Source organism: Hirsutella rhossiliensis (assembly GCF_020360975.1).
Source record: "Hirsutella rhossiliensis strain HR02 chromosome Unknown scaffold00014, whole genome shotgun sequence".
Classification (NCBI taxonomy): Eukaryota; Fungi; Ascomycota; class Sordariomycetes; order Hypocreales; family Ophiocordycipitaceae; genus Hirsutella; species Hirsutella rhossiliensis.
In genome coordinates, this window is record NW_025408680.1 from 1,810,349 (window position 1) to 1,835,936 (window position 25,588).

At 44.1% G+C, this 25,588-nt stretch overlaps 4 protein-coding genes across 4 annotated transcripts; 3 read left to right on the forward strand and 1 right to left on the reverse strand.

The window, feature by feature from the left end:
* Nucleotides 1–1,354: 1,354 nt before the first annotated feature.
* Nucleotides 1,355–3,383, forward strand: HRG_10080 (PIF1 protein; the record flags this gene model as incomplete). Its single annotated transcript, XM_044868551.1, has 6 exons — nt 1,355–1,366; nt 1,499–1,721; nt 1,843–2,214; nt 2,277–2,826; nt 2,949–3,240; nt 3,378–3,383. The coding sequence occupies 6 exons, from the start codon at nt 1,355–1,357 to the stop codon at nt 3,381–3,383; spliced, it is 1,455 nt and encodes a 484-aa protein (XP_044716548.1).
* A 3,155-nt stretch (nt 3,384–6,538) lies between these two features.
* On the reverse strand, nt 6,539–9,017 carry HRG_10081 (FluG domain-containing protein; the record flags this gene model as incomplete). Its single annotated transcript, XM_044868552.1, has 6 exons — nt 6,539–6,553; nt 6,649–7,463; nt 7,548–7,897; nt 7,959–8,455; nt 8,517–8,727; nt 8,785–9,017. The coding sequence occupies 6 exons, from the start codon at nt 9,015–9,017 to the stop codon at nt 6,539–6,541; spliced, it is 2,121 nt and encodes a 706-aa protein (XP_044716549.1).
* Nucleotides 9,018–15,066: 6,049 nt separating this feature from the next.
* On the forward strand, nt 15,067–15,612 carry HRG_10082 (uncharacterized protein; the record flags this gene model as incomplete). Its single annotated transcript, XM_044868553.1, has 1 exon — nt 15,067–15,612. The coding sequence occupies one exon, from the start codon at nt 15,067–15,069 to the stop codon at nt 15,610–15,612; it is 546 nt and encodes a 181-aa protein (XP_044716550.1).
* A 1,986-nt stretch (nt 15,613–17,598) lies between these two features.
* HRG_10083 (reverse transcriptase (RNA-dependent DNA polymerase) domain-containing protein) lies at nt 17,599–18,830 on the forward strand (the record flags this gene model as incomplete). The annotated part of the gene is made up of 5 exons (XM_044868554.1): nt 17,599–17,763; nt 17,838–17,913; nt 17,993–18,288; nt 18,382–18,594; nt 18,810–18,830. The coding sequence occupies 5 exons, from the start codon at nt 17,599–17,601 to the stop codon at nt 18,828–18,830; spliced, it is 771 nt and encodes a 256-aa protein (XP_044716551.1).
* Between the last annotated feature and the right edge of the window lie 6,758 nt (nt 18,831–25,588).

The following is a 25,588-nucleotide window of genomic DNA, read 5'->3' on the forward strand; positions in this document are numbered from 1 at the left end:
ACAGAACTATAAGGAGTAACTTTTTGTTAGAGAGGAGGAAGAATCGAAGGATAAGGAACTCAATCAATTCATCACTTGCATTCTCTCTTCGCGAGATCTGTCGGGTCCCTGATCTATGCTATCGAGGCGTCTCGATACTTGATCTTCAATAGACTGCCGGGTCTCCAACCCCCGAGGCCCCCAAGCACCGTCGCACAGTGAAATGCGAGCCTAGTCTCAGGCCGGCAAGGGATGTCCTATACCCTTCTCCAGAGCGTATCAAGGAGAGAAATAACATCGGAAGACGTCATCTCCGACTTTTCAAAGCTCTGTTTCTTAGACAAACCGAGCTCATCGGCGAGAGTCGGTATCCACTAATCCCCCGCCCCCCCCCTCGGCGCGTCAGCGAAAAGCAGATGCGGGCGAAGAACACGATGGCGAGAGTACAACTTACTCGACCGATCTCGTAAGCCGGGCCACAGCCTCGCGCTATCGCTCGTGACGAGAATTTAAGGGACCAGAACGATGCTCGACTTGGGTCGGATTGCTGCTTAGGCCTCATAACCTTCCACTCGGCCTCGTTGACAAGAAGACACCAAACGTCTTCAGCCGAGCTGGCGTTCTGAATGGTCCGTACACACTTGTATTCGTGGGGTCCTAGACAGGGGCGTTCAGTGACTGAGTCCTGGATATACATCTTCAGAAATGCCTGAAAGTACGACATAGCCTCCCTTGACCCAAGGCAGAGGTCAAACCAGGCGTTCTCCGGGTCGATTTCAATAGATCGAGCAAAACTATATAACAGAACACGCGTTAGTGGCTGTTCGGCTTCATACATGCAGATAAGATGAGAAGCGATTAATTGCAATACGGTCTCGCGACCTACTCTTCCCAATTCTCCCATATCCCCTCTCGGCGCTTTTTAGTTTCCGGATCCAGATAAGAGTTCACCTCAAGTGGATGTTCACGGTATTGCTGCAGCGTGGCCAGAGCCTCTTTCGGGTTAAAGGTCCTCATGCGAGGTCGACGGAAGAGAGTGGGCTCCGGGGCTAGGTTGGACTGACCACTGGGGCCAGGCACGTGTTGGTTCGCAACCATGGTAGAGACTGGGGACGAGACAGAGGCGACAAAGTTCACAAGGGAGGAGGGCAACCGGAAGAACTCAGGGCGATTGGAAGAGAGACGAGCGACGAGGTGGAAGAAAAGTAGGGGGGAGGGAGGAGAGAGGGGGGGAAAAGGGAGAAGGCAGAAGTGGGAGACGGCAGGGCAGAGGACATAATGGCAGCGGAAAAGAGACTCCAACACAAGGCAGGGGTTGCAGGCAAGAAGGCGGATCTGAGCGCCCAAACGCCGCGGCGCGGTACTTCTGTCGCCAATGGCTGCCAAAGTAAGATATTCTCCTTCCGCGTGAAGATACGTGCATAAGAAGTCATAGGGTGAGGCTTCAACCACTAATCACTTCGTGACTAACTGGAGAAGGAAAACCCAAATCGCGCTGGCGCATGTCTATTGGCTTCAGGAGACGTGTCCAGAGGTGTCGGTGTTTTGGGTCTATGCGAGCATCGCCGAGCGCTTCCGCCAGTCCTTCAACACGATTGCGCAGGATTGCAAGATTCCAGGGTATGACAACCCAAAGACAGATGTGTTACTGCTGGTGAAGAGATGGCTAGAAAAGAAGGACTGTGGGCGGTGGCTCTTGGTCATTGACAATACCGACGACATGGAGCTCTTTTTCAATCCGCGTGGGCCGACTACGAGCACATTCGCGAGTGACGGCAATTTCGCACGCTATCTTCCAGAGTGCAACCACGGGCGGCCGAGGGGGCGGGGCCGAAGGTGTGGCGACGGCGGCGGACCCCATAGGGGGGAATAAGACGAGAACGTTCCTGCTCAAGGCGGCGAACCGAGTCTTTACGGAGCGGCCGCTGTCGCAAGTCGAGGTGATCGCGCACCTCCTAGGGTACCCGGCGGAGTTTAGCAGCGGCTCGGCGTGGGCGTACGTGAACGCGAACCAGCTCTACTGGGCCGTCTTCCGCCGGTGGCGGCACCTCCGACGGGCGAGCGGCGCGGAGGCGACGGGCGACGCGCCGGACGAGACGGTCGTCGTCGAGGAGGCCGGCCCGAGGATCCCTCTCGTCGAGGCCTACTGGCATAGGGGCGAGCTCCTACGGGGCCTCTGCCTTTATGACTACGCATCGCTCGTAAGGCTAAAGCGAAACGGCAGCGGCTCCAACTGTAGGGCGGGCTGGGGCGAGGTACCCTTCGCGGAGAGCTGGGCGTCGGGCATCGGCTAACAGCGCCTAGGGCGGCGGTACAGCACCTGGCCCTATTCGTGCCGTGGGAGTCCTTCCTCGGCGAGGAGGCAGGCGACATCAACGACATCTGGGCGCGGGCGCGGGGGTCGCTGGCGCCGAGGGTCGCGCGGCTCGCAGACAATGTGCAGCTCCTCCGGCGGTCGGCGGAGGACGCGAAGCGCGACGCCAAGCAGTGGGCCGCCACGGCCGAGGAGGGCGGTATGACGGCGCCGCAGGCCGGCGATGAAGGCAGGGGGGGGGCCAAGGGGGGCGGGGAGGCGTACCGCGCCGGCGGGGCGGGCGACGCGGCGCGGCTCATCGACGTCGTCCGGAACGCCGCCGGCGCGGGACAAGTCACGGCGCAGTCAACAGAGCTGCTAGCGATGACGCAGCAGCTCTGCCGGTTCCAGCAGTCGGCGCTCGGGTCGGCGGCCGAGCTCGCGGCGACGGTAGTGGCGGAGGAGAGGGCAGGCAGGCGGGTGAACCTACCGGGCTCGGAGCTCTCGGGGGCGGCGCTGCCACGGCAAGAAGAGGTGCGGGCCATTAAGTCGCAGTGGGGGGCTTCGGCGAGGACGACATGGACGTAACGGCGGCCGACGGCGACGTAGACGCTGGCACGGCGGCGGGGATGCGCGTGCGGCTCGGCCCGTCGAGCTCGTTCGTTGCCGCCGGCAGGGAGCTAGCGGGGCAGCTCACGCTCAACGAGAAGCAGGCCATCGCCCTCCTAATCGTGTGTCGGCAGCTCGACCGAATCCGGCGGGGCGACGAAGCAGGCGGCGACGGCGGCGCTCAGCTCTGCCTGTTCATCGGCGGCGAGGGCGGCACCGGCATGTCGCGCGTCATTGAGGCGCTCGTCGAGCTGCTCGCCCGGAGGGACCTATCGAGCCGGCTGCTGGTTACGGCGACGTCGGGGACGGCGGCAGCACGGATCAACAGCATCACACTACACTCGGCCTGTGGCCTTACGGTCGGTCAGGGCGGCCAGGCGGGAGGGGCGACGAGGGACGTAGACGGCGTACGACGGCCAGCCCGGATTCCCCTCTCAACTCTATCGTCGCGAGCACCTCCGACCCGCCCGCACGCCCTCTTCGCTATCGCATGCAGAAATAAGCTACCTACTATAGACCCATCGCTCTCTTGCGCCTCCTACCTTTACTAAAACGAACTGTTCTCCCTCCCGGGGTGCTGCTCCTAACGCAAATTGTCGCTGTAGAATTACTATTACTCTGCACATTACAGCGTTTGTCCCTTTTAAGGACAGCTTTAGCTTCCGAACCCGTTTCTTACGAAAGTGCCTGCCTCTAGACGTTCTCCGTGACCTCGTTTGTGTCCTGTGCGTTGCGCTTCCCCCTTCTCTTTTCCTTGCCAGCTTGCCGCCGCACCTCTCGGCTGCATTTAGCGGCGACGGGGGGCTTGTAGTTGCGCCTCGGCAGAAGGCGTCTTTGTTGCGGAAGCCGACTCCGCTTCTCGCCTATCGGTCATTGCTCTACATGGAGGATACGATTTTCTACTATAAAATATTATATGCCGTTCCTTAGTTGTGCAAGCCATAGGGACGACGGTCGTTGAAGTCGGCGGGTTCTACAAAGGCCGTTGCGGCGTTTGAGGCTGGCCGTAAGCCCGCCTCTACGGCGTTGCTTTCTTCCTCTCGCTAGCTCCCTAGCTTGCCTTTGGCTTGCATACCTTCTTGTGCACCTTCCAGTCCTCCTTTTGGTGTTGCCTGCTGCAGTACGCGATGGCCAGGCATCGGCTGCACCTCCTCGCCCCCGCCATCTCTCCACAAACCCGGCAGGCCTTCCCCTCTGTGCTCTGCGCATCCTGCCCTTGCATTTGCGTCGCGCCCTTGTTTCCGCCCGCCTGCCCCGCCTCTGCCATCGTGTCCTGCATTTCCTGCCTCGTCCTAATTTCGCATCCTTCTTTGCCGCAGAACGACGACACGACCACGAGCACAAACGGCCTCTCTGCGTGTAGGTACGATATCGGGCTCTGTAGAATCTCCTTTGCGGGTCCGCCGCAGCTCTCGCAGCGCACCCCTGCTGCCTTCCGACACGCTGCCTCGTGCTCCCGTAGGATCGGCCTTATCCACTGTAGGAACAGTGCACTGGCTGCGTGGTTCGGCCTCCCCTGGCCTACCTGCGTCACGAACGTCTTCGGGATGCTATGCTTGTACTTGAGCTCCGTGGCCCCGAATTCGCACCAGAACTCCACGGAAACGTTGCAAGTGGTCATGCTGTAGTTGTTTTCCTAACTGCTCGATCGGTAGCTAGGGTAGACGCTTCTGCTCTTGTTCTCCTATTCGTGCCTTGGTGCTCCTCTTATGCTCCCTTCCTCTCGCTTACCCCGCAATCGTCATCACCGCTTTACTTGCCTTCTTGCTTTTTCTGCCTCTTCCCCGCGGCGGGATGGTGCCCGAATGGCCGCTTTCTTTACCTACCTTTTTTGCATGCTTTAGTTCCTAGCGCTACCGCCTGCTTGCGTTCTTTCTCTCGCCCTGTCTTTGTCTTGTTTGTCTCTCCAATCTTCGGCCTTCGTTCCTCAAGGCTCTTTGCGCAACCCATGAGGGGTTGCCTTACCCGTCACGTTGTTGGAGGCCTTTTTTCTGCTGGCAGAATTACTCCCATACGCGCCTGGATATTTTCTGCCGGCAGATTGAAAGCGGTGTATTGTAGCAGAAATTACTGCCGGCAGAATTACTAAGCACTCCCGTACGCGTCTGGATATTTTCTGCCGGCAGAATTAAAGCGGTGTATAGTAGCAGGAATTACAGCTGTAGTAAGGCAACCGCTCGTGGGTTGCGCAAAGAGCCCTGAGGGACGAAGCTGAAAGTTAGAATAATAAACGGCAGGCAGGCAGTAGCATTAGAAACCAAAAGCATGCTAGAAGGCAAGTGAAGAAAGCGGCCATTTGCGCATTCTTTTCCATCGCAGACTTGCAGAGGGAATTAGGGAATAAAAAAGGCAAGAACGCAACTAAAGCAGCGCCAGAGATTGCGGGGTAAGAGACGAGGAAGGGAATATAATGCTAGGCCACGGCGACGACAGCGCGACCCCGGTCCCGGCCGTCTTCGTCTCGTAGACGTCATCCCCGACCGGGCATTCCCCGGCCACCTGATCTCGGCGGAGCTCACGATGCACTTCGGGCCGCCGGCGGGCATCGTGCTGGTCTCAGAGACAACCAAGGACTTCCACTTTGTCGGATGCCGGCCGGGACGATCCTGCTAACGCCCATCAACGTCAAGATCCAGGCGCAGCGGAAGCGGCCGTGGCAGCGCAACGACGTCAGCCGCGAGGGCCTGCCGTGCGCCGCGGCCTTCGCTTGCACCGACTACAAGGTGCAGGGCTGGAAGCTGGAGGGCGTGGCGCTGGAGCTCCGGGGCCCCCCGGGGGGGGGGGGGACTACGGTGGAGGGGAGGGCGGTGCCGTCGCCGTGTGACCCGTACAGTCTGTACGTGCAGCTGTCGCGGTGCCCGACGCTCGACGACGTCGGAGGTGCAGGAGCGGGACCTAGTAGGGAGCCGGGTCTCCAAGGAGATGACGACGGCGCAGGCCCATATTATTAAGGTTCTACTGTTTACTAAGAATCATCGACGACATTCGCGTCGCTTCTGCTTGTCGCGACGGACGCATCGGTTGAGACTGAATCTTGGTCAAGGGTGTCAAACGACATTCCGCCCCAGTCGAGGAGGTGTCCCGACCCACATGGGCACCGTTCTTGTGTATATAACTGGGACCTTCGTCCCCTTGACTTGGGCAGTGGTCAAGGCCAATAGACTCTCTATAACCGTCATATGCATGGCATCTCTCATTTCCTTTTGACAAAGGGGACCAACCCCCCCGGCCGCGACCTCATCGCAACGACCGAGACGCGTGACGAATCCCCTACTATGAGTCTATGGCTGACACGCCTCGAATAGGAAGCTTAGAGAATTGGAAACGGGGCATATACGAAGTAGACCTGGCATATGGCACTGACATATGGCGCCCGGGGCGGAATGGAGACGAAACGCGAGATAAGATTATATATTATTGAAGATATAACGGTTAATGGCCTCCCCAATCAATTCAGGGGTGACCTAAACTATCTTTCCTGAAAGTCCTTCTAAATCGAGGCAAGAATTAGGCTGTAACCATTCCATCCACTACTTTCTCCCGCATATCATCTGACGGCGCTTGGCTTTTCGTTGTCGTCTATGCTTGACCTGCTCCGATGATCTGAGCGGGACCCCATGGACTGACTGGACATGGTTCCGAAAATGATCCAAATGCTTAAAAGTCTCTTTCCTGCATTTGGGATGGTCACATCTGATTGTCTCACCGCGCTGCTCGGCACGTTCCCGTTCTACCAAGTGCTGGTCGTCAAAGTGGTCATTCCTTACAGTTGGACGACACCATCGAAACGTCCGCTCTCCAAGAGGCAATTGCTCGTCGCCAATACAGTCCGGACACTGGGTCGCTTCCATGAGAAGCGGGAAGGGATCGGGTCCAGGCTCTGGCTCGGAACTGGCGCATAGCTCGGGTGACTCTTGCTTGATAGACTGCCCGACTTGGGCTCTCAGCCGGGTCCGGCTATTCTTTCCCGTCTCTTTCTTATCGCATAGAGCCACCATAAGGTCGATAGCCTCGATTCTGTGCTGGGAGATCTCCTTCTCGGTCCAGCTCCTAGGCTGACAGCAGAAAATCTCGGCCAGTCTGGCGCGCTCGGGCACGACGAGATCGATGGCTGGCTCCTCGTATTCCTCTTCTACCTCTCCTCGAGCTTGTGCCTCGACGTCCCAGGTCGGACGGTGGTAAAAGTAATACTCGCGATATCCTTTCACGATCCTCCTCTCGCGCTCTGCCCGCTTAGTCCTGATCTCATTCGTGAGTTTTCGGATATCCTCCTCATCCTCGTGGCCGTCGATTCGATACCGTCCCTGCTTGAGAGTCGCTCGCTTCTCTTCCAACACCACTATCTCCGGGTCCGGCGGCGTATTGGCCCATACCTCGTCGGGCACCATGTCCCTAACGGCCCGAGGGTCGCGGGTGAGGCTGACGTGTGCGAACATCCGGAATAGTTCATTCTGCTTCTCCTCCTCTAAGAAGGCATTCTGGATATCGAACCGGGCAATCTCATTCAGATATGCGCTGTAGAAAGTGGCAAACCTAGGGTCATGGCGCATCATCTGGTCACGGACTGTATCCGGTGCGTCGCCTAGAGAGCCAAACTGGTCAGTATTACCGCCCGTCCTGGAAGACCCTCTTCGCTGGCTAGTCTGTAGGGCGGGGCTTGACATACCATTGACAGCGTTTGCAGCGCCTCTCCGAGCGAATCTCGGCGTCCAGGGCTTCTCGTGTCCCGAATCAAGGCTCTGCCGACCCATATCGTAATTCAGCTTGGAGTATAGCATAGCTTCGTCGGCGGAAAGGGTAGTGCCATGAACCCGCCGGAAAACCGGCACCTTGAGCATTGACTCCTTCCACCGGAGCGGCGTAGATTGCGTCGGGCCCCAGACCTTCGTCTCAAACACACGGGATGCATTCGTCAAGCTTTGCGCATCAAACGCATGGTCATGCAGCGCCAGGGCGATGAGAACCATGATGGGGCAGAATATCAGCTTCCTGGTGGGGGTGAAGAAAAAGATGGTTCTAACTTGCAATGATTAGCATGTGCTATGAGGCTAATCGACTGGAGCGGCCTGAGGCGTACGGTTTGGGCTTGTTGTCTGCTCCCTTGTGGTTAATGAACTTGATGGCCATGACCGGGACGGAATTCCCGGTGGCAGGGTGACGGACGATCATCATGAAGATATCCTCATAGCAGAGAGCTTTGGGACGACCACGCTTGGTCGTCTCCTGTGCGAGCAGCTCAGCCAGCTGATGAGATGCTTCATCTGTCGCCTCGTCCAACTCTTTCTCGCCGTCAGTTGACTGGACGACTTTCGAGCCAAAGAGCTCCTCGATGGAACCATCCTTCGGATTCTTCCTCTGACCATCCACTAACTCGGCAGGCCGTGCCCCAGTGTAGCACAGAATCTGATAGCAGCCCGCCAGCTGGATGCGATGGCGCTCGAGGGCAAAGGTGCTGGCATCATACGCTATGTTGAAGGTCAAGATGACCCGGAGGCTGTCCACGTTTAGGACTGGCTTGCCATCAACGTTAGGCGCCCGGAGGCCAAACCGAGGAACTAGGACGTTATGGTGATACTAATGGCGCGTTAGTAGACTCAGGAATCAGACATGATGTAGGGTGGCACGTCAGGGGTACCTTGTAGACCTCTTTACTGTCATTCCGGTCCATATATCGTCCGGTAACAGTCGTGTAGAGCTGCTGGAACTGACGCATGTACTCTTCCGATGTACCCCATGACTTGACCTTATAATTTCCGCAGACGAAGAGGAAGAAGTCCATTGTGGTTTCACGAGCCAGGTTCCGGATTGTCGCCTTCCAGTCACCAATCCGATTATCAGTGCAGTACCTGTGTCGTCGAGTTTAGCCCTTAGTCCGAATGCCTGACGGGGATAGTACGACATACCGCGTCCATTTTCTAAAGATGCCAGTGACGTTGATCTTCGTTTCAACCGAGTACTTCGGCTTAACAAAACGAACGACGCGCAGCTGCTTTCGGTTTCTAGCGTGCTCCTCTGCTGATAACGGCGCTGGCTTCACGACTCTCTCGCGCTCTTTGGCGGTGAAACGCTGAAGGAAGTCAAGGTGATGCTCTGGGGGAGCGTGCGCGAGGGGGTGTCGGGCGATCGCGGTCGACATGATTGCAAGTAGGTTTAGCGGGAAGGCGCAACTGCCAGTGTTAAGCATTTGAATGGGGGCGTATCCGCCATTTATGGTGGATGACGGCCATACTGGCTGGCTGGCAACGCGGCATTCTGCCTGGGCGGCTACAGTTGGACTCCTCGGACGAGGCAGGCCGAGGGAGTGAGCCAGGATTGGTGGCTCCTTAGCAAGGGGATTGTGGGCCGGCGTGGCACACAGCGCTTAGAGGTAGACAGTACCTGGCAAGGCCCCGCTTCTAGCTGGTGTGCCTCGTTGCTGGAGCTGCTTAAAATGGCGGTACAAACCTCCGGATTGGGCCGCTCCAGCAGCGCTTCTTGCATTTAAAGAGTAAAAAGTATCTATACTTTATTAATCTATTAGTAATAATAAATATACTATCGTACTTAACGTTAGTTATAAGTTCTTTTAACTATAGTAGTTTTATAATATAGTCGAAAGCTATTAAATCCTATAGTTTTTCTAGTACTAGTAGCGGTTATAATTCTTTATATAGTTTATATCTTTTAGCTTTACTTTATATATAAAGTTTATATTCTTTAATAACTTATTATACTACTTTTTTAAGCTATAAGAAGTTATATTATTATTTAATCTATTTTATTATTCTTTAGATTCCTTAGTATCTATATATTAGATATTTATATATATCTTATATAACTTTATCTTATAATTCTAATAGTATCTAGATTTTATTTTTATATATTAAAACTTTTAAATATCCTATATTATATCTATTTAGTACTTTATATTCTTTTATTTATTTTAGGATCTTTTAATAAGTCGAGTTATTAGGTTATACTTTAAATATTATATTTAGCTATTATTATTAGTAGTTCCTATTTTCGTTGATTTCTAGGAGCTATCCTTTTACTATAAGTACTTTTATATTATAGTTACTTCGTCGACTAAGGGTATTAGCTCGACCGTTTTCTATTCTTTTTTTATAGATTATTTTATAGTTAAATTCTAATAAGTATTCGGCCTATTAGATCTATCGTCCGTTTAACTATTATATTATTATAAAGTATAAGATATTCTTATAGTCTATATAGACCTTAACTTTTTATTTACTTTTAAGAAGGTAGTATCGAAATTCCTTAAAAGCTTAAATAACTATAAGGAATTCTTTATCGTAGATAAGGTAATTAAGTTCTATATTATATAGCTTCTTTAAGTAGAATATAATTAGTTATAGTCTTCCTTTATTATCTTTTTATCTAATTTATACTCCTAAAGTAAAGTTTAATATATTAGTTTTAAGTTCGATTTATTATTTTAGATTAAAGGTAGTTAAGATTAGTTCTTATATAATTATAGTTTTAATATTTTCGAAAGCTTTATTCCTATATATAGAACTTACTTTTCTTTAGTTTAACTAATAACTTTATATTTTAAAGTATATAAAGTACCTTATAGATATATTCTTTATATTCTTTTAAGGTATCTAAGAAGATTAAGATATTATCTAAGTATACTACTATAAAGATATCTAAGTATTTATATAGGATATTATTAATTATCTATTAAAAGGTAGCTAGTATATTTATAAGTTTAAATAGTATTACTAGATATTTAAATAGTCTAAATTTCGTTTTAAAGGCTATTATTTATTTATATCCTTTTTTTATATATATTAAGTTATAGGCGCTTTTAAGATCGAAGGCTATAAACTATTTTTTACTATATAGTCGATCTTATAGTTCCGATATAAGTAGTAATAGTATTTAGTCTTTTATTATAATATTATTTAAGCGTCTATAGTTAATAACTAGTTATAGCTTACCGTTTTTCTTTAAAATAAATATAACTAGGTAGCTTACTTTAGATATTAACGTTTATATATATCCCTTTTATAGATTCTTATTAAGGTAGTTATATAGCGTTTATAGTTACTTTTTATTTAGGTTATAAATCTTATAAAACTTTAGCGTTATTCTATCCTTAAGATAAATTTTATAGTCCTATTAGCTATATTTAAGTAACCCTATCTTAAGTTCTTCCTTAAAGAGTTTATTATATTTTCGGTATTTTTATAGGATATTCTTTATTCTTTCTTATAGGCTTTATTCTTTCTTTTAAGAGCTAGTTTCCCTTAACTTAAGCTCTTTATTAATTTATTTAAGGTCTTTTCTTAAAGTAGTAATAACTCTTTAGATCTTTATATTATATCCTTTATTTTATTTATATTAGATACTAGGTTATATAGCCGTATTAGTTAGTATATAGGTCTTATTAGTCGATTTTATTATATCCGTTAGTTTAGTTACTATTTTTATTTATATCGCTAAAGCTTATAATAATTTACTTAAACGGTTATCCCTTTTATTTTATTTAGTAGCTAAATTATCGTAAAATTTTACCTTCTTTTAAATCTATTAATCCTAGAAACTTATATCTTCGTCTTAATATACCTAGCTAGTTTTCTAGTTAATTAGTAGGTTGCTCTCTTATAGCTATAAAAGCCTTAATATAAGGTCGTATTTTTTAATATCTATAATATTAAAGTTAACTTATTTATTATAGCCCTAGATATTAATATTAAGGTAATTAATCTCTATATTAATAATTCTATTATTATAGTTAAAGGCCTCTCCTTTAATATTTATAAGTTTATATAGATCTTTCTTATATCTTTATATAAGTTAGTAATAATTAATAACTCTAAGTAAAACGTAATTACCTATCGCGCTATAGTTTAAAAGTATATACGCGTAATATCTTATAATTTAGATATCTAATACTATTTAGTTACTATAGCTTACCGTTACTATATATAAGGTCCTTAGATCTTATTATATTATACTAGTCTATAGCCCTTTTATAGATAGTATACCTTGTTTTTTACTTAGTCCTTATTTATTTTATTTAGGTATTCTTCTTTTATTTATTATTAATATTATTTCTTTATATTTTTATCGCGTAGTATTATATTAGGGCTTAAGAGACTAATTTCTTATAGCTAATTAAAGATTTCTTATTTCTTAACGCTATATTATTTATATTATACTACTTTATAGTTAATTATATACTATACTTTATAATTCTATTTATTTTTATACTAAAGGTTAAGTTTTCGTTTAGTATCTTTCTATTTTTTATATAGCGTTTTTATATCGATTTTTCCCTAGTCGAATATAGCTTATAGCCTTTATATATACTACTAATAATCTTTTAATATACCGTTATATTATTTATACTATACTTATACTTTTTTATATTCGTAAACTTTATAGTTTAAGTATATATATTCGTTATAATCTTCTTTATTATATTTAACTTATTATATAAGTCTTTAAAAGATTAAGGGTTTAAATACCTTAAAGTAAGTAGCGTTATACTATTCCTTTATTTTAGTATATTTATAGATTTTATATATCTTTAAAAGATATCTCGTTAATAAACTATAATTATCGCGGTATTTAAGTAGTATACTATAATTAGGTTCTAATAATATAACTTAGTCGTTTAGGTAGCGTTAATCGATTTTCTAATAGTTTAGTTCTATACTTAGGTAGGGTTTCGAAAGTACTTATCTTTTAAACTTAACTAAGAAAGCGCTATATTATACCTTTATCTAAAAGTATATTATATAATCTAGGTAAACGTATAATATCTATAAAATATACTTATAGTACTTATAAGTAAGTAGTATTTATAGATTATCTTTAAATTCTCCTTATAGTTATTATTCTTATTATAGAGCTATAAAGGTATTAACTATAGCGATAGCTATAACGTAGTCTCCTTTATATAGTACTAGTTAATATCGAATTAATATAGCTTATTAGTTTTCTATAAGAATTTAAGGTATTTATTAAGTTTTAATTTTAAGTATTTCTTTAAATTCTTTAAAGTATAAAGCGTATTCTCTAATTATAGTATTTTCCCTTAATAGTAAGGGTAGTAGTATAAGTTCGTTCTCGTCTTCTTTATTTCTCTAAGTATTTCTTATTCTTTAAAGCTTATATTATCGATACTTTATTATTCCTTTTTAGGTTATTATCTAAGTTTCGTAAGTATAAGGGCTATATTTATATCTTTTTTATTATATTATTTATAGACTACCTATTATTATTATTAATTTTTATTTTATATATCTTCCTAGAATTATTTACCGTTCTTCTTAATCTAGTCTTAAGAGACTCCTTTAAGATAGGGGTGTTTTAGTTCTATAAATTTAACTTATTTCTATATTTTAGGATCCCTTTATTATATTATTATAAAGGTTTTCTTTAGTAGCTTTAAGAACTATCTAGTACTATTTTTATCGCTTAAGTATACTATATATTTATCGTTATAGTATATAGTCTAACTAAGGAGTTTATACTTTAGTTTTTATTTATTAGTAGCGTTTAAGTATCTCTTACCTTCTAGGGCTAAGGCCTAGTAGATTTTCTTTTCCTTATAGGGTTATTTATATTCCTTAGAGTAATATCTAAGTTTTTTATAGTTAAAATACTTTCCTTTACCTTTCTATATTATACTTAAATCTATTAGTCTAGGATTTATTATATATACTTAGGCTATTTATATTTCGCGCTTTTTCTTATAGTTAGCGCGTCGGCTAAAGTTATTTCTATAGGAAGGGTTCTAGTTTCCTCTTCCTTATTTTTTTTCTTAGCGTCGCGTATACTATCTATTATCGATTTATACTACTATAGTAATATAGTCTAAGAGGTTATTAGGTCGATTTTCCTTATAAAGCTTATCCTTAACTTCTTCTTTAAGCCTATTATAGAATTATAATATAAGAGGTTTATTATCTTAATTAAGCTTTAAAGTAACTTAACGGAACTTTATAGTATAATTTAATACTAAGATCCTTTACTAAAGTTCTCGAAGTTTCTATTTAGCTTCTTATTCTTTATTAGTTATTTTAAATACCTTTATAATAGCTTCTTTAAATCCTTAGAAACTAATAAAGACTTTGTTTATCTTATTATCTCGTCGCGCTAGTTAGTTATTAAGAAAATCCCTTATAATAAGTCTAAACTAAGTAAGTACCGTTCTAGATAAATAATTTCCTATATAAAGTACCTTTTTAACTAGGTCTAAGAGTTTAGTAAGGTAAAACTAGTAGTAGGCCTTAAGTTAAGTAAGAAAGTCTTAAAGCGTGCTATAAGTACCGTCGAATAGTCCTAGCTATTTTAGTTTAACTACTTCTCTAAGGTCCCTAACTTATCTATTACCTCCTTTATTCTTAAGTAACTATACCTTATATTAAAGGGTAGTAATCTCGCGTATTATATCCTAAGGTAATATAATAGCTCTAGAGTTAGTTAATCTAGCTTACTATATAGGTATATTAATAGTTATAATATTACTTAGAGTAACGTAGTATTATACTAAATAAGAGCTTTTAACGTATAACGACTAGTATTATTCCTAAGGGATAAACCTATTAAGGGGTTTATATTAGTAGATATAATAGGGCGTAGTCTAAGTAATAAGAAGTATATTACGTTAGTAATAAGTTAGAGGTTATAGACTATAGACTATAACTAAGTAATTAAAATTAAAGATAGAATTATAATAAAGATCTATATTAAAAGCTAGAGAGCTATTTATTTAAAGGAGTAAAAGTAGGTAGCTATATATACCTATAGAGACTATCCTTAGATTATAGGCCTAGCTATAATCCTTAATATTAGATTATATAGAGCGTAGTAATCTTATTAATCTTGTCACACATAGGATATCAGCCTCCAACAGTCTGACCCCCTATTCGCACAGTCCGTTTCCACATTTCCCCACAGAAACTTCTAGGAGGCATCATCAACGCATCAGTGGCTTCCAGATGATCCGATCAGATGCTTCCATTCACTACCATTCCCTTCCATTCTCATATTCAGGCAGTCTATAAAGATCTCGCCTCTTTCCCACCTTAGATAGCAGAATCAAGAGTCTTCCAGTCCCTGATCTTTATGCCCACTTGCTCATCCTCCGTGCGATAGTTATGAGCCCGGTCTGCCATTGACTGGGTATCTTATTCTCGTTCATTCCGCTGCGCAGAATAGCTTCCACAATGAGCTCAGCTCTAGATCTTGATGGCTCTTCCAAGGGCACCGTGCTCAACGGCCCTTGCGACTGGAAACAATGGATTTCTATCATCAAGAAATTCGCCACGTCCCACAGTCTTTGGGACTTTCTGGACCCTGCCGTCAAGGAGGGTAAGCCGGTTCTTCAGCAGCCAGTTGAACCAACATTCCGACAAATCAACCACGAAGCATCTGATCTCGTGGATCTGACCTCGGAGGAATTTCGCCGTCTCGAATTCCTCCACACCCAATACCGCTCGAAGCTTCAAGGGTATAGGGATCAAGTGAAGGCACTCGCCAGCCTTCAACAACACATCGTCAAGACCATCGGCAACTACTACAGCACCATTGCCGAGGAACACGACGTTGCAAAGCAACTTGCCTTGCTTCAGGCTCGTGTGGCCCCAACCGACTGGGCACTCGAGAGGAAGTTGTTCAGCGTTATCGTTCCACCCTTCAGTCGCCAAACAGGACCAAGATCGAAGCTTGGGTCACCCAATGGCAGAAAGTCCTCACTGAGGCAAAGCAATTAGGGCTTCCTGATGTCCAGGACCTTCGCCCTACCCAAGATTTCCTACAGGCTGTTTCGTCCATCAACGCCCCATTCACAGACTATTGGGTCAACAAAATGGAAGACGAGGCCGTATTCGGCAAGCCTGATTGGAAGACGGACTTCCCGGACGGCATTAAGATCAGTGAGATCTTTGAACGAGCTCACCGAATCAAGGCCGCCAACAACAGCAAAGGATCATTCGGAGCTGCCTTCCAAGGCAAGGAGAGAAATCGGAGAGGAAAGAGGACAAGCCTAAGTGGTCTTCAAGCAAGAACGCTGATGGTGTTCCTATGTGTGTCTGCGGAGAATATCACCGCTTCGTAGATTGCTTCTATCTCATCAAATCAGCTCGGCCTGATGGCTGGACTCCTGATCAGAAGGTTGAGAAGAAGATCAAGGAAATCCTCGACTCCAATCCATGGGCAAAGAAGATGACGGAGAAAGCACAAGACTTCAAGAAGAAGGAAATGGAGAAATCGTCCGACTCCTCCGTTAAAGGCACAGCGTTTGCCGGTCTTCTACCAGCTCCTGACAACACACCGCCTCCTCAACACCTCCATCAACCAGTTTCTCGACGGGAAAGGCAGTCTACCCGCCGTATGACTCCTTTATCCTTGATTCCGGATCGGACTTTCACATTTGCAACAACCGATCCTGTTTTCTTGACTACACCGCCCTTGCAGAGCCAAAAGAGCTCTTTGCAGGCGATAGTCAACTTCAGATCCTTGGCTACGGCACAGTCCGTATGAAGCTTGAAGAAGGAGGACTTTTTCAGCTCAACGAAGTTGCCTTCGTGCCAAAATTCCACACCAACATCGCATCCTCGACCGCTTTCTTGCGAAGGGATACAACTGGAATCCACTATCTGGACGCGTCTCTAAAGACGATCAGATTATATTTCATACGAAACGCCGCTTTCGTCAACCGGTCATCGAGTTCAACCCGATTAAGGAGGACTCTCACGCCTCCAACTTCACATCTTCATCTGCACCTCGCGCAGTGAAAACAGCAGATGCTACGCTTTGGCATAAGCGCCTAGGCCACTTGAACGCTCAAGCCCTAGAGCGTCTTGTTGAGAACACGACGGGTTCGAAGATCAAAGGCCCAGTTACCATCGATTGCACCGCGTGTTCCCTTGGGAAGGGAAAGAAGGTCGTCTCTCGCCGAACCCCTCAAAACCGAGCCCCCAGACCATTCTGGAGAATCTACGTTGATATCTTCAGTATGAACACCTCATTCAACGGCAAGGAAGCTGTTCTTCTTATCAAAGATGAATTTACAAGCATGATCTTCATCTACCTTCTGAATGACGCGACACAAGGGTCCGTTATGACTGCTTTGAGAAACCATGAGGCAATGATTCAACGCCAATGGAATCTCAATATTTGCATTATCCACCGTGATAACGATCGTTCTCTTCAGAGTGCGTATGAGAGCTGGACCGATCTGGGGTAATATCTGCCCAGGCCAGAACAATGGGAATTGATGCCAATTTACCATCTGATCTTTGGCCAGAGACTTGGAAAGCAGCAGTGTTTTTGCACAACAGATCGCCCATGCAGAACCACAGCTTCCGAACGCCTTTCCAGCTGCTTCATCAGTGGCTGCGAGACAACAACAGAGACATAGGCTACCAGCAAGACCAGCCTGACATCACGTTTCTCAAGGCATACGGCTGCAGAGCCTATCCTTGACACCCCAGGCCCTTCAGAACAGACAGAAGAAGGACCTAAAGACCGACCTCACACAGAAATCGGTTATCTCGTTGGATATGATTCCACGAACATTTTCAGGATCTGGATTCCGTCCACATCAGAAGTCCGAAGGGTCCGAGATGTGACCTTCAATGAAAGCATCTTCTATGACGGAAATGATCAGCCACCAGAACCTATCCGCCGCGCGTGGAAGTACAGCTTCCAGCCCACATCGAGGACGAGTCGGATTACGAGGAAATCCCCTCAAATCGATGAACCTGAACCTGACCCCGTTGAGCAATCTCCCTCAACCTCAGACCAAGGAGACGCCACCACGATTGTGGTACAACCCGAACCATCTGATCATGAGGACTCGGATGATCAGGATGAGTTTCATGACATTCAGCACCCATATCCGACACCGGACCCCGGTCCGAGTGACTCTCAGCCACGGCGCTCAGCCCGCACTCCAAAGCCTCGCAAGCTCAGTGCTTTTTCGACCAACACTAAGGGTCAATTCCACAGCTCTTTCTTTCTCGGCAGAGAAGAAAACTTCACAGACGACACCTTCCTCCCGAACCTACGACGTATAAGGAACTTCGCACCCACAGATTTGGTCCTCAGTTCAGAGAAGGAGCCCACGCCGAGTGGAAAGCACTCCAACAGAGAGGAACCTTCAGAGCGGTCCCAGAGACCAGGTCACGGGCAAGCTTTTGCCACTTACCTGGGTCTTTAAGTATAAGTTCGACAAGCATGGCTTTCTTACAAAGTTCAAAGCCCGTCTTTGTGTTCGAGGAGATCTTCAACAGCTGGGTGACAAGGACACCTATGCAGCAACCCTTGCAGGACGTTCTTTCCGGATTCTCATGGCCATCACCGCCAAATTCGACCTTGAGACCCGACAGCTCGACGCAGTTAATGCCTTCACAAACGCCCTCTTAGAAGACGACGAGGAGGTCTATGTAGCCTTCCCAGACGGATACTACAGACAGGGATGGGCTCTTCGCCTCATGCGAGCCCTCTATGGCCTCCGACGGTCCCCTCTTCTTTGGCAGAAGGAACTCACTGCTGCATTCAGAGAGCTTGGTCTTACACAGTGTCCCGACGAACCCTGCATCTTCCAGAACGACTGGCTCACTGTTTTCTTCTTCGTTGACGATATTGTTTTCCTCTATCGCAAGGAAAACGAGGACGCAGCTGATGAGATGGTTGCAGCCCTCAAGAGGAAGTACGCGATGACAGACCAAGGGAATTACAATGGTTCCTTGGTATCAGAGTCCTGCGTGACAGACCCAACAGGAAGCTTTGGCTATGCCAAGACTCCTACATTGAAATGATGGTTCAACGGTTCGACCTTCAACGGCGTGACCACTTCAGAGGAGCCCTTTCCCGTGCAACGAAGTCCAGCCGCACACAGGGCAGGCTTCTCCAGACCAAATTCAGCTATACCAGAGCAAAGTTGGATCACTGAACTACGCCGCAGCTATCACCCGCTCGGACATAGCCAAGCCAGCGTCTAAACTAGCTGAATTCCTCAACAACCCTTCCGAGCATCACTCCAAGCTCGCAGACCATCTGATCGAGTACCTTTACGCCACTAGGTATCTCGCCATCCAGTTTTCAGGAAAACCCTGCCTCGACGAGGATGTTGTTCCTCAGCTCCACGCTCAACATCATAGCGATTTCCAAAGCGCATCCGACGCTGCTTTCGCTGATAATAAAGAGACTCGCAAGTCATCCCAGGGTTCAATCCTTACCCTCTTCGGTGGCCCTATTGCTTGGAAAGCCGGTAAACAGGATACAGTCACCACTTCTTCCACAGAAGCTGAATTGCTTGCTCTCACGCACGGCAAAGGAGACTATTGCAACCTTCCGTCTCTTTGAGCAGCTCTCTTAAGCTTGATGGAATTCCGACGATCCAATGTGACAACCTTCAAACCATTCGTCTTGTTACACAGGATATTCCACGCCTCCGCACAGCCCTTCGTCACGTTGACATCCACACCTGTTGGGCTAGGCAGGCATTTGAGAAAGGCCTCTATAAGCTCACTTATACGCCTACTTCCCAGATGATTGCAGACGGCCTCACCAAAGCTCTGCCAGGCCAGAAATTTGCTACTTTCGTCAAACAACTCGGTCTCGTCGATATCTCTACGTTGCTAGGGATCTAGTTTCTTTCTTCAGTTTGCACTGCCCACTAGCCAGCACAACCTGGGGGGGTATGTCACACATAGGATATCAGCCTCCAACAGTCTGACCCCCTATTCGCACAGTCCGTTTCCACATTTCCCCACAGAAACTTCTAGGAGGCATCATCAACGCATCAGTGGCTTCCAGATGATCCGATCAGATGCTTCCATTCACTACCATTCCCTTCCATTCTCATATTCAGGCAGTCTATAAAGATCTCGCCTCTTTCCCACCTTAGATAGCAGAATCAAGAGTCTTCCAGTCCCTGATCTTTATGCCCACTTGCTCATCCTCCGTGCGATAAATCTTAGATTACTTAGATCTCTATAATCCCCTTAATCCTATATCTATTAAATAGTTATACTAACTATTTATCCGTTAAACTATATTATATACTTAACGCGGTCGACTATTAGCGGCCTAGTAGCTATAGTCGTAATACGACCTCTATAGCTAGCTATATAATACCCTTAATTACTATACCCTCTATTACGCCTAATACGCCCTTTACTTACCTTAGGGCGATCTTTTCTACTAGTACTTATATCTCTTATATAAGCGCCTCGTTAACTACGGCGTAGTACTAGTAGCCCTTATTTATAAGGGCGGCGATAAGTAAGGAGTTATTAACTATAACCTATATTAAAGTAAGCTCCTCTTTTATATAGGCGGATAATTCCTCTTTCTCCTTTGCTAGTATTAGTAATTAAGGCTCCGGAGCCTATCTTTACTCTAGAGCTACTCTTTTTCCTCTAGGCCTAAGGGAGCAGAGTCCTCTTTATCGTTTAAAGTAAAGAGCGGTTCTATCTTTACTACTTAAACTATTATAGGCCGCTTAGCTAAAAAGAAGGGGCATTTTAATATAAAGTATATAAACGCGCTATAACGTAAGTAGCGGCTATTAGCCTTTCTTTTTTTAATTTCCTTGCTTATTACCTACTTCGCCCGCTACTTAGAGAGCGGGATAGTATAAAGAATATTTAATAATAACTTCCTACCGCGTTTAGCTCGGTCTATATAGGTAGCTAATATTAAGGTATCTCTATTAATTAATAGTTAGCTATTCTTCTTATAAAAGGGCGGTAATCCTATTACCGCTATATAGCGTGCGCTTATAAAGCTTTTAGAAATATAGCGTCTACTTATAGCCTTATACTACCTTTATTAACTAGCTTATATACTCGCTATAGTTAATAGGTATAATTATAAGGATAAGTAGCTCTTATAGGGCTAGCGTAATTAAGTTCTATAACTATATAAGCTTCGCGCTATCTTCTTATACTATAGTTCCCGCCGCTTATAAGAGCGTCTCTTTAAAGTTAAGGAAGAATTCGCTAAAGGTCTACCTATCCCTTTACTTAAGGGTCTATAGCTTATCCTACGCCTTCTCCTACTCCTATACGTTGCCGAACGTATATATAAGGTATTAAAAGAAGTCCTATAGGTCGCGTTTACCTCTAAGGCCGCCCTTATCTTAGAATCTAGAGATCTACTATATTTAAGGCTTTAGTAGCGTATAAAAAAGTAAATACTACGCTATATTATTATTAAGATTACGCTAAGGACTTAGCTAGAGGTATCTAGAACTTTAATATTAAATAAGAGGGAAAAACTAAAGTGCCTAAGGGAAAACCCTCCCTTCTTTTAGTATAGGTCTACCTTAAACGAGGTCGTAGTAGTAATATATAGGAAATTTACGCTAGCTACCGCGGGCTCTTCCTATAAAGTCGCGTTTTAGCGCGGGCCCTCTTAAGCTATAGCTACTACTATCTTAAGCGGCTACGGCCCGGGCTCGCTAGCCCGGGCCTAGGGTTATAGGTAGTAGTCTCTCTTTAAGGGCCTAACTCGCGGGCGCCTCTATTTACCCTAGCTCCCGCGTCGTAGCTATATAGCTATAGTTACGTTAGCTTATCGGTCTATTAGTTAGTAGGGCAGGTAATATCTAGTTACCGGGCCGGGCGCTAGTATAGGTCGCTCTTAGGTAGGGCTAGCTAATCGAAATTTAGTCGGCCGGCTCTACTAATCGTAAATCGGTTCCTATCTAGCTACGCGACTTCCTAATTAAGGGCGCGGCGGCTTATATTTACCTTCTATCTTATAGTTATTAATTACGCGCGCTTAGCTCGCGCCTATATATACCTACCCTCCTCCCTTAGTCTTATATATACTTTCTCTTATCCCTTTATTATCTATCTCTTTTATAGGCCTAACTACTACCTCGCTTACCTTATTTCTATAACTCTAAGTCTCTTTAGTACTATATCTAGTTCGCTTGTTATTACGTTATAATATTTAACTAAGAAGCCGACTTAGGTAGTAGCGGCTCGCTTTCTTTAAAACCCCCTCCTTATAAGAAAGTCGCTATAGTAGTAGGATTAAAGCGCTCTATCCTATACTTTATATATATTAGGCGTCTTACTAGTAAGCTTACTTATAAGTCCTTTACTAGCTATTAAAACTAATCTTATATATATTAATCTTAGCTTTATCTTAGGTCGGTCTTACCTTTAGTATTTTTATTAACTTTAATAGCTATAAAGGCTAAAGCGTATATCGCTTACGCTAACTTTAATTAGTCTTATTACTAAGTAAGTAACCTTTTCCCGCTATAGTACTATCTAAGTTTAATATTAATCTATATTTTAGATTACCTTTAAAGGTAAGGAGGCCGCTAATACCCTCTACTAAGTATAGTCTAAGGTTAATAGCCCTTCCCTTATTAAGGGTTCGGTATAAGAGCGCCTTTATTATACTACTTTAAAAACTTATATTTACGCTAGTTAAAAGGCCCTTGCTACTAAGGGTAAGGGCGCATTAAGCGAGTCTACCCTTAGTTTAGCTATAGTTACTAAGAATATAAAGATACTTACGTTAGCTTTTACTTATTTTATAGATAATACTTACTATATATATAAGTCCTTAAAAAAGTACTTAAGTAAGTTTAGCGACGCTATTAAGACCTTAGCCTAGGTTAGGCCTAAGTTACTTTTAGTTACTTAAAAGACTCTTATAGTAGTTAACGATCTTATTAACTATTTCTATCTTATTACTAGCGACGGCCTTAATATAAAAGATAGCGGTTTTAATCTTATTAGTCTTACTAAGCCTATTCTAGCCCTAGTTCCTATCGATAAGGGAAAGGGTAAAGGTAAGGGTAAGGCGGTAGCCGCGTATAAGGCCCTATCTAAGGCTAAGGCTAAGGTATCTATACCCGCGGCTATCGCGGAGCTAGCTTAGGAGCTAACCGTGTCTCCTTTTAACGCTAAGCTATAGCCCGGTAATTCTCTTAGCGCTAAGCCCGCCTTAAAGCGTCCCTATCTTACGTCGCTTACTAATCCTACTAACGCTCCTAACTTTATTTAATAGCGTCTTTATAGCTATCGCGGTTTAGTCTTAGGTAAAATTATCGCTAGTCTTAACCTTAACTAGATCTAAGGTTATAATATAGGCTATAGTAAACGCCTTTATACCGCTACTAATATAGGTCCTACCTTAGTATAGACCTTAGTTATTACTTTATTTTATAAGCTAGCTATCTAAGCTAGCTTTAGTTTAGGTTTAAGGTTAGGTCTATTTAGTTATCGTTAGGGTTCTTATAGTAGTAGTAGTCCTTATACTCCTTATAAGCCTTAGGTTACTCCCTCTTATACTTCGCGTACTACCTTAAGGGGGTCTTATTATTCCCGCCGCGATAATAAGGCGGATATTACTATTAATAAGCTAGGCTAAGGTTATAGTTTAAGGGGGGGCTAGTTATTAGCTTTATCTTAGTTTAGTTTTAAGTTAAGTCTTATTTAGTTATAGTCTTTTAGTAGTAGGTCTTATTTTATAGCTATTAAGGTCGGTTTAGTTAGGTTATATTAGTTCTATTTAGTCTATAGTTTAATTAGCGAGGTTTACGCTTAGTCTAGGTCTAGTTTAATCGAAGCTATAGTCTTATAATTATAAGTCCTCTCCCTTCTTAGGTCGCTTTAGTAAGGGAAGTAGTTAGCTAAGGTAGTCTTAGTTAGGGCCGCTCTATCCTTAGCGCGACCTTAGTTTTATTATCTAGTATATCTATATATAGCCTCTAAGCTAGGTCGAACTAATAGAGCTTACTTAAGTAAAGGAACTATTACGCTAGTAGCGCCGCTATCCTTTTCCCTTAAAGGCCCGCTCTTATATTACCTATATCCTAGGCCTATATTAAGAAGGACTCCCTTACCTTTACTATTAATAGATAGTTAATTATTATATAGTAGATAGTATCTTATCTTTATTTATAGGTATATATTAGTAAAACTATACTAAGAACTTATTAGTTAAAAAGAAAGTTATTAAGCCCGATCTTTTTTATATATATTTAGGTAATTACTATACTAATATACTTAAGGAGGCCCTTATAACGGTATAGCGTTATCGCTTTATTAAACTAAGGCGGGAAGTTAGTAAGGTAAAGAGTAGTTTAGTATTATTAAATTATATCTTCCCTAGCGTTTTATTAAGCGGCCTATTTCTTATTTAGCCTTTTAAGCGACTTAGCTTTATCTAAGAGGTCGTCCGATCCTATCTAGCTCTAGACCCCCCTTATCTCCTTTATAAGGGGGGGTTTACCTAGAGGTAGTACCGCTAAGGGTCTACCCTTTCTTTAGCGTTGCCTCCTTTTAAGTATACCCGCGACCGCGTTAAACGCGCGTTAGATTTAGCTTAAGAGCCTTAAGTCTTCTAGCCTTTAAAGGGTATTTATTATTCTTTAGTTTAAGTAAAGGTTAATTAAGGGTACCTATACCTCCGCTTTAACTTATTAGACTAAGGTCGCGTAGTAAGTACCTATTACTACTTAGAGGTAGGCTAACTAGTCCTAGGTAAGGTCCCGCGCGATTCTATATAGTTTTCCCTTTATAGGCGTTATCTTATAAAATATAACTATAGCGTAGGAGATTAAGGACTAGATTACCTTACTATAGACTTCCTTAGCGCGTAGTAAGGTATAGCCTTATATAAACGCCGCGAGCTTAGTTAGGGCTATAGTTTAGCGCTTTAACTTTACTTAAAGTTATTTTAAGTACGCCTTTTAATATAGTTTCTAGTATACCTAAACCCTTAGTAAGCGGGCCTCTTAGACCGGAGTTATTACGTTAGCCCTAAGGCGGACTAGCGTCGTTATCGCTTATCTCTTTTATATAAAGTATAGTAATTTACTCTTTAACGGTTTAAAAGTAACCGCGAACTTAGTCGCTTATTCTATATATACCTTTTAAGCTTCCTTTAGGTATACTATTATAGTAGCCTTATTAGGTCTAATACTAACTATATTTATATTATTAGCGAAGCTAATAGTATAAATACTATATATTATACTAAGCTTTTTATATAAGGGGGTTATATAGTATAGAAATAAGATTAAGGATAAGGGGGAGCTTTAAGGGACTCTTATTAGTACTTAAGTTAGCTTTAAGGTCCTCTTATTAAAGTAAAAGGTCGATCTCCTATCGCTTATAAAGCTTTATATTAAGCTTATAAGCTACCTAAGGTATCCTTTAAGCTTTAGTTCCTTTATAAGCTTATTATAGTTAACTATATTAAATACGCCCTTAATATCTAGCTATAAGAATAATATAATGCCCTTCTAGGCCTATATCGCGCGTACTAGTTCTATTACTAGTAGGATCGCCGCTTTTATAAAGCGTTCCCTCTTATTCTTTATTTATCTATTTAGTAAGATACTATTTACCTTTACTACTCCTATAATCCTTTAAGCTAGTATCTACTTAAGTACTTTTCCTACTATAGGTAGGAGGGAAATTAGTCTTTAACCCCTTACTATATAGTAAGCGTCTAGCCTCTTACCTAGCTTTTAAATAACTACTATATTCGCGCTATAAAACCGACCTAGGAAATATAAGAGTTAGGTATAAGCGTTAAAGATTATAGCTAGTCGCTAGACTAAGGCTAGGCTATACTTCTTAATAAACCTTAAGGGGACGCCGTCTAAACCCGCCGCTTTCTAGCTTACTATCTTACTTAGCGCCCTTATAACGTTAGCTAGCTAGATCTATTAGTTAACTATAAAGGTCGCCTTAGCTATAGGCT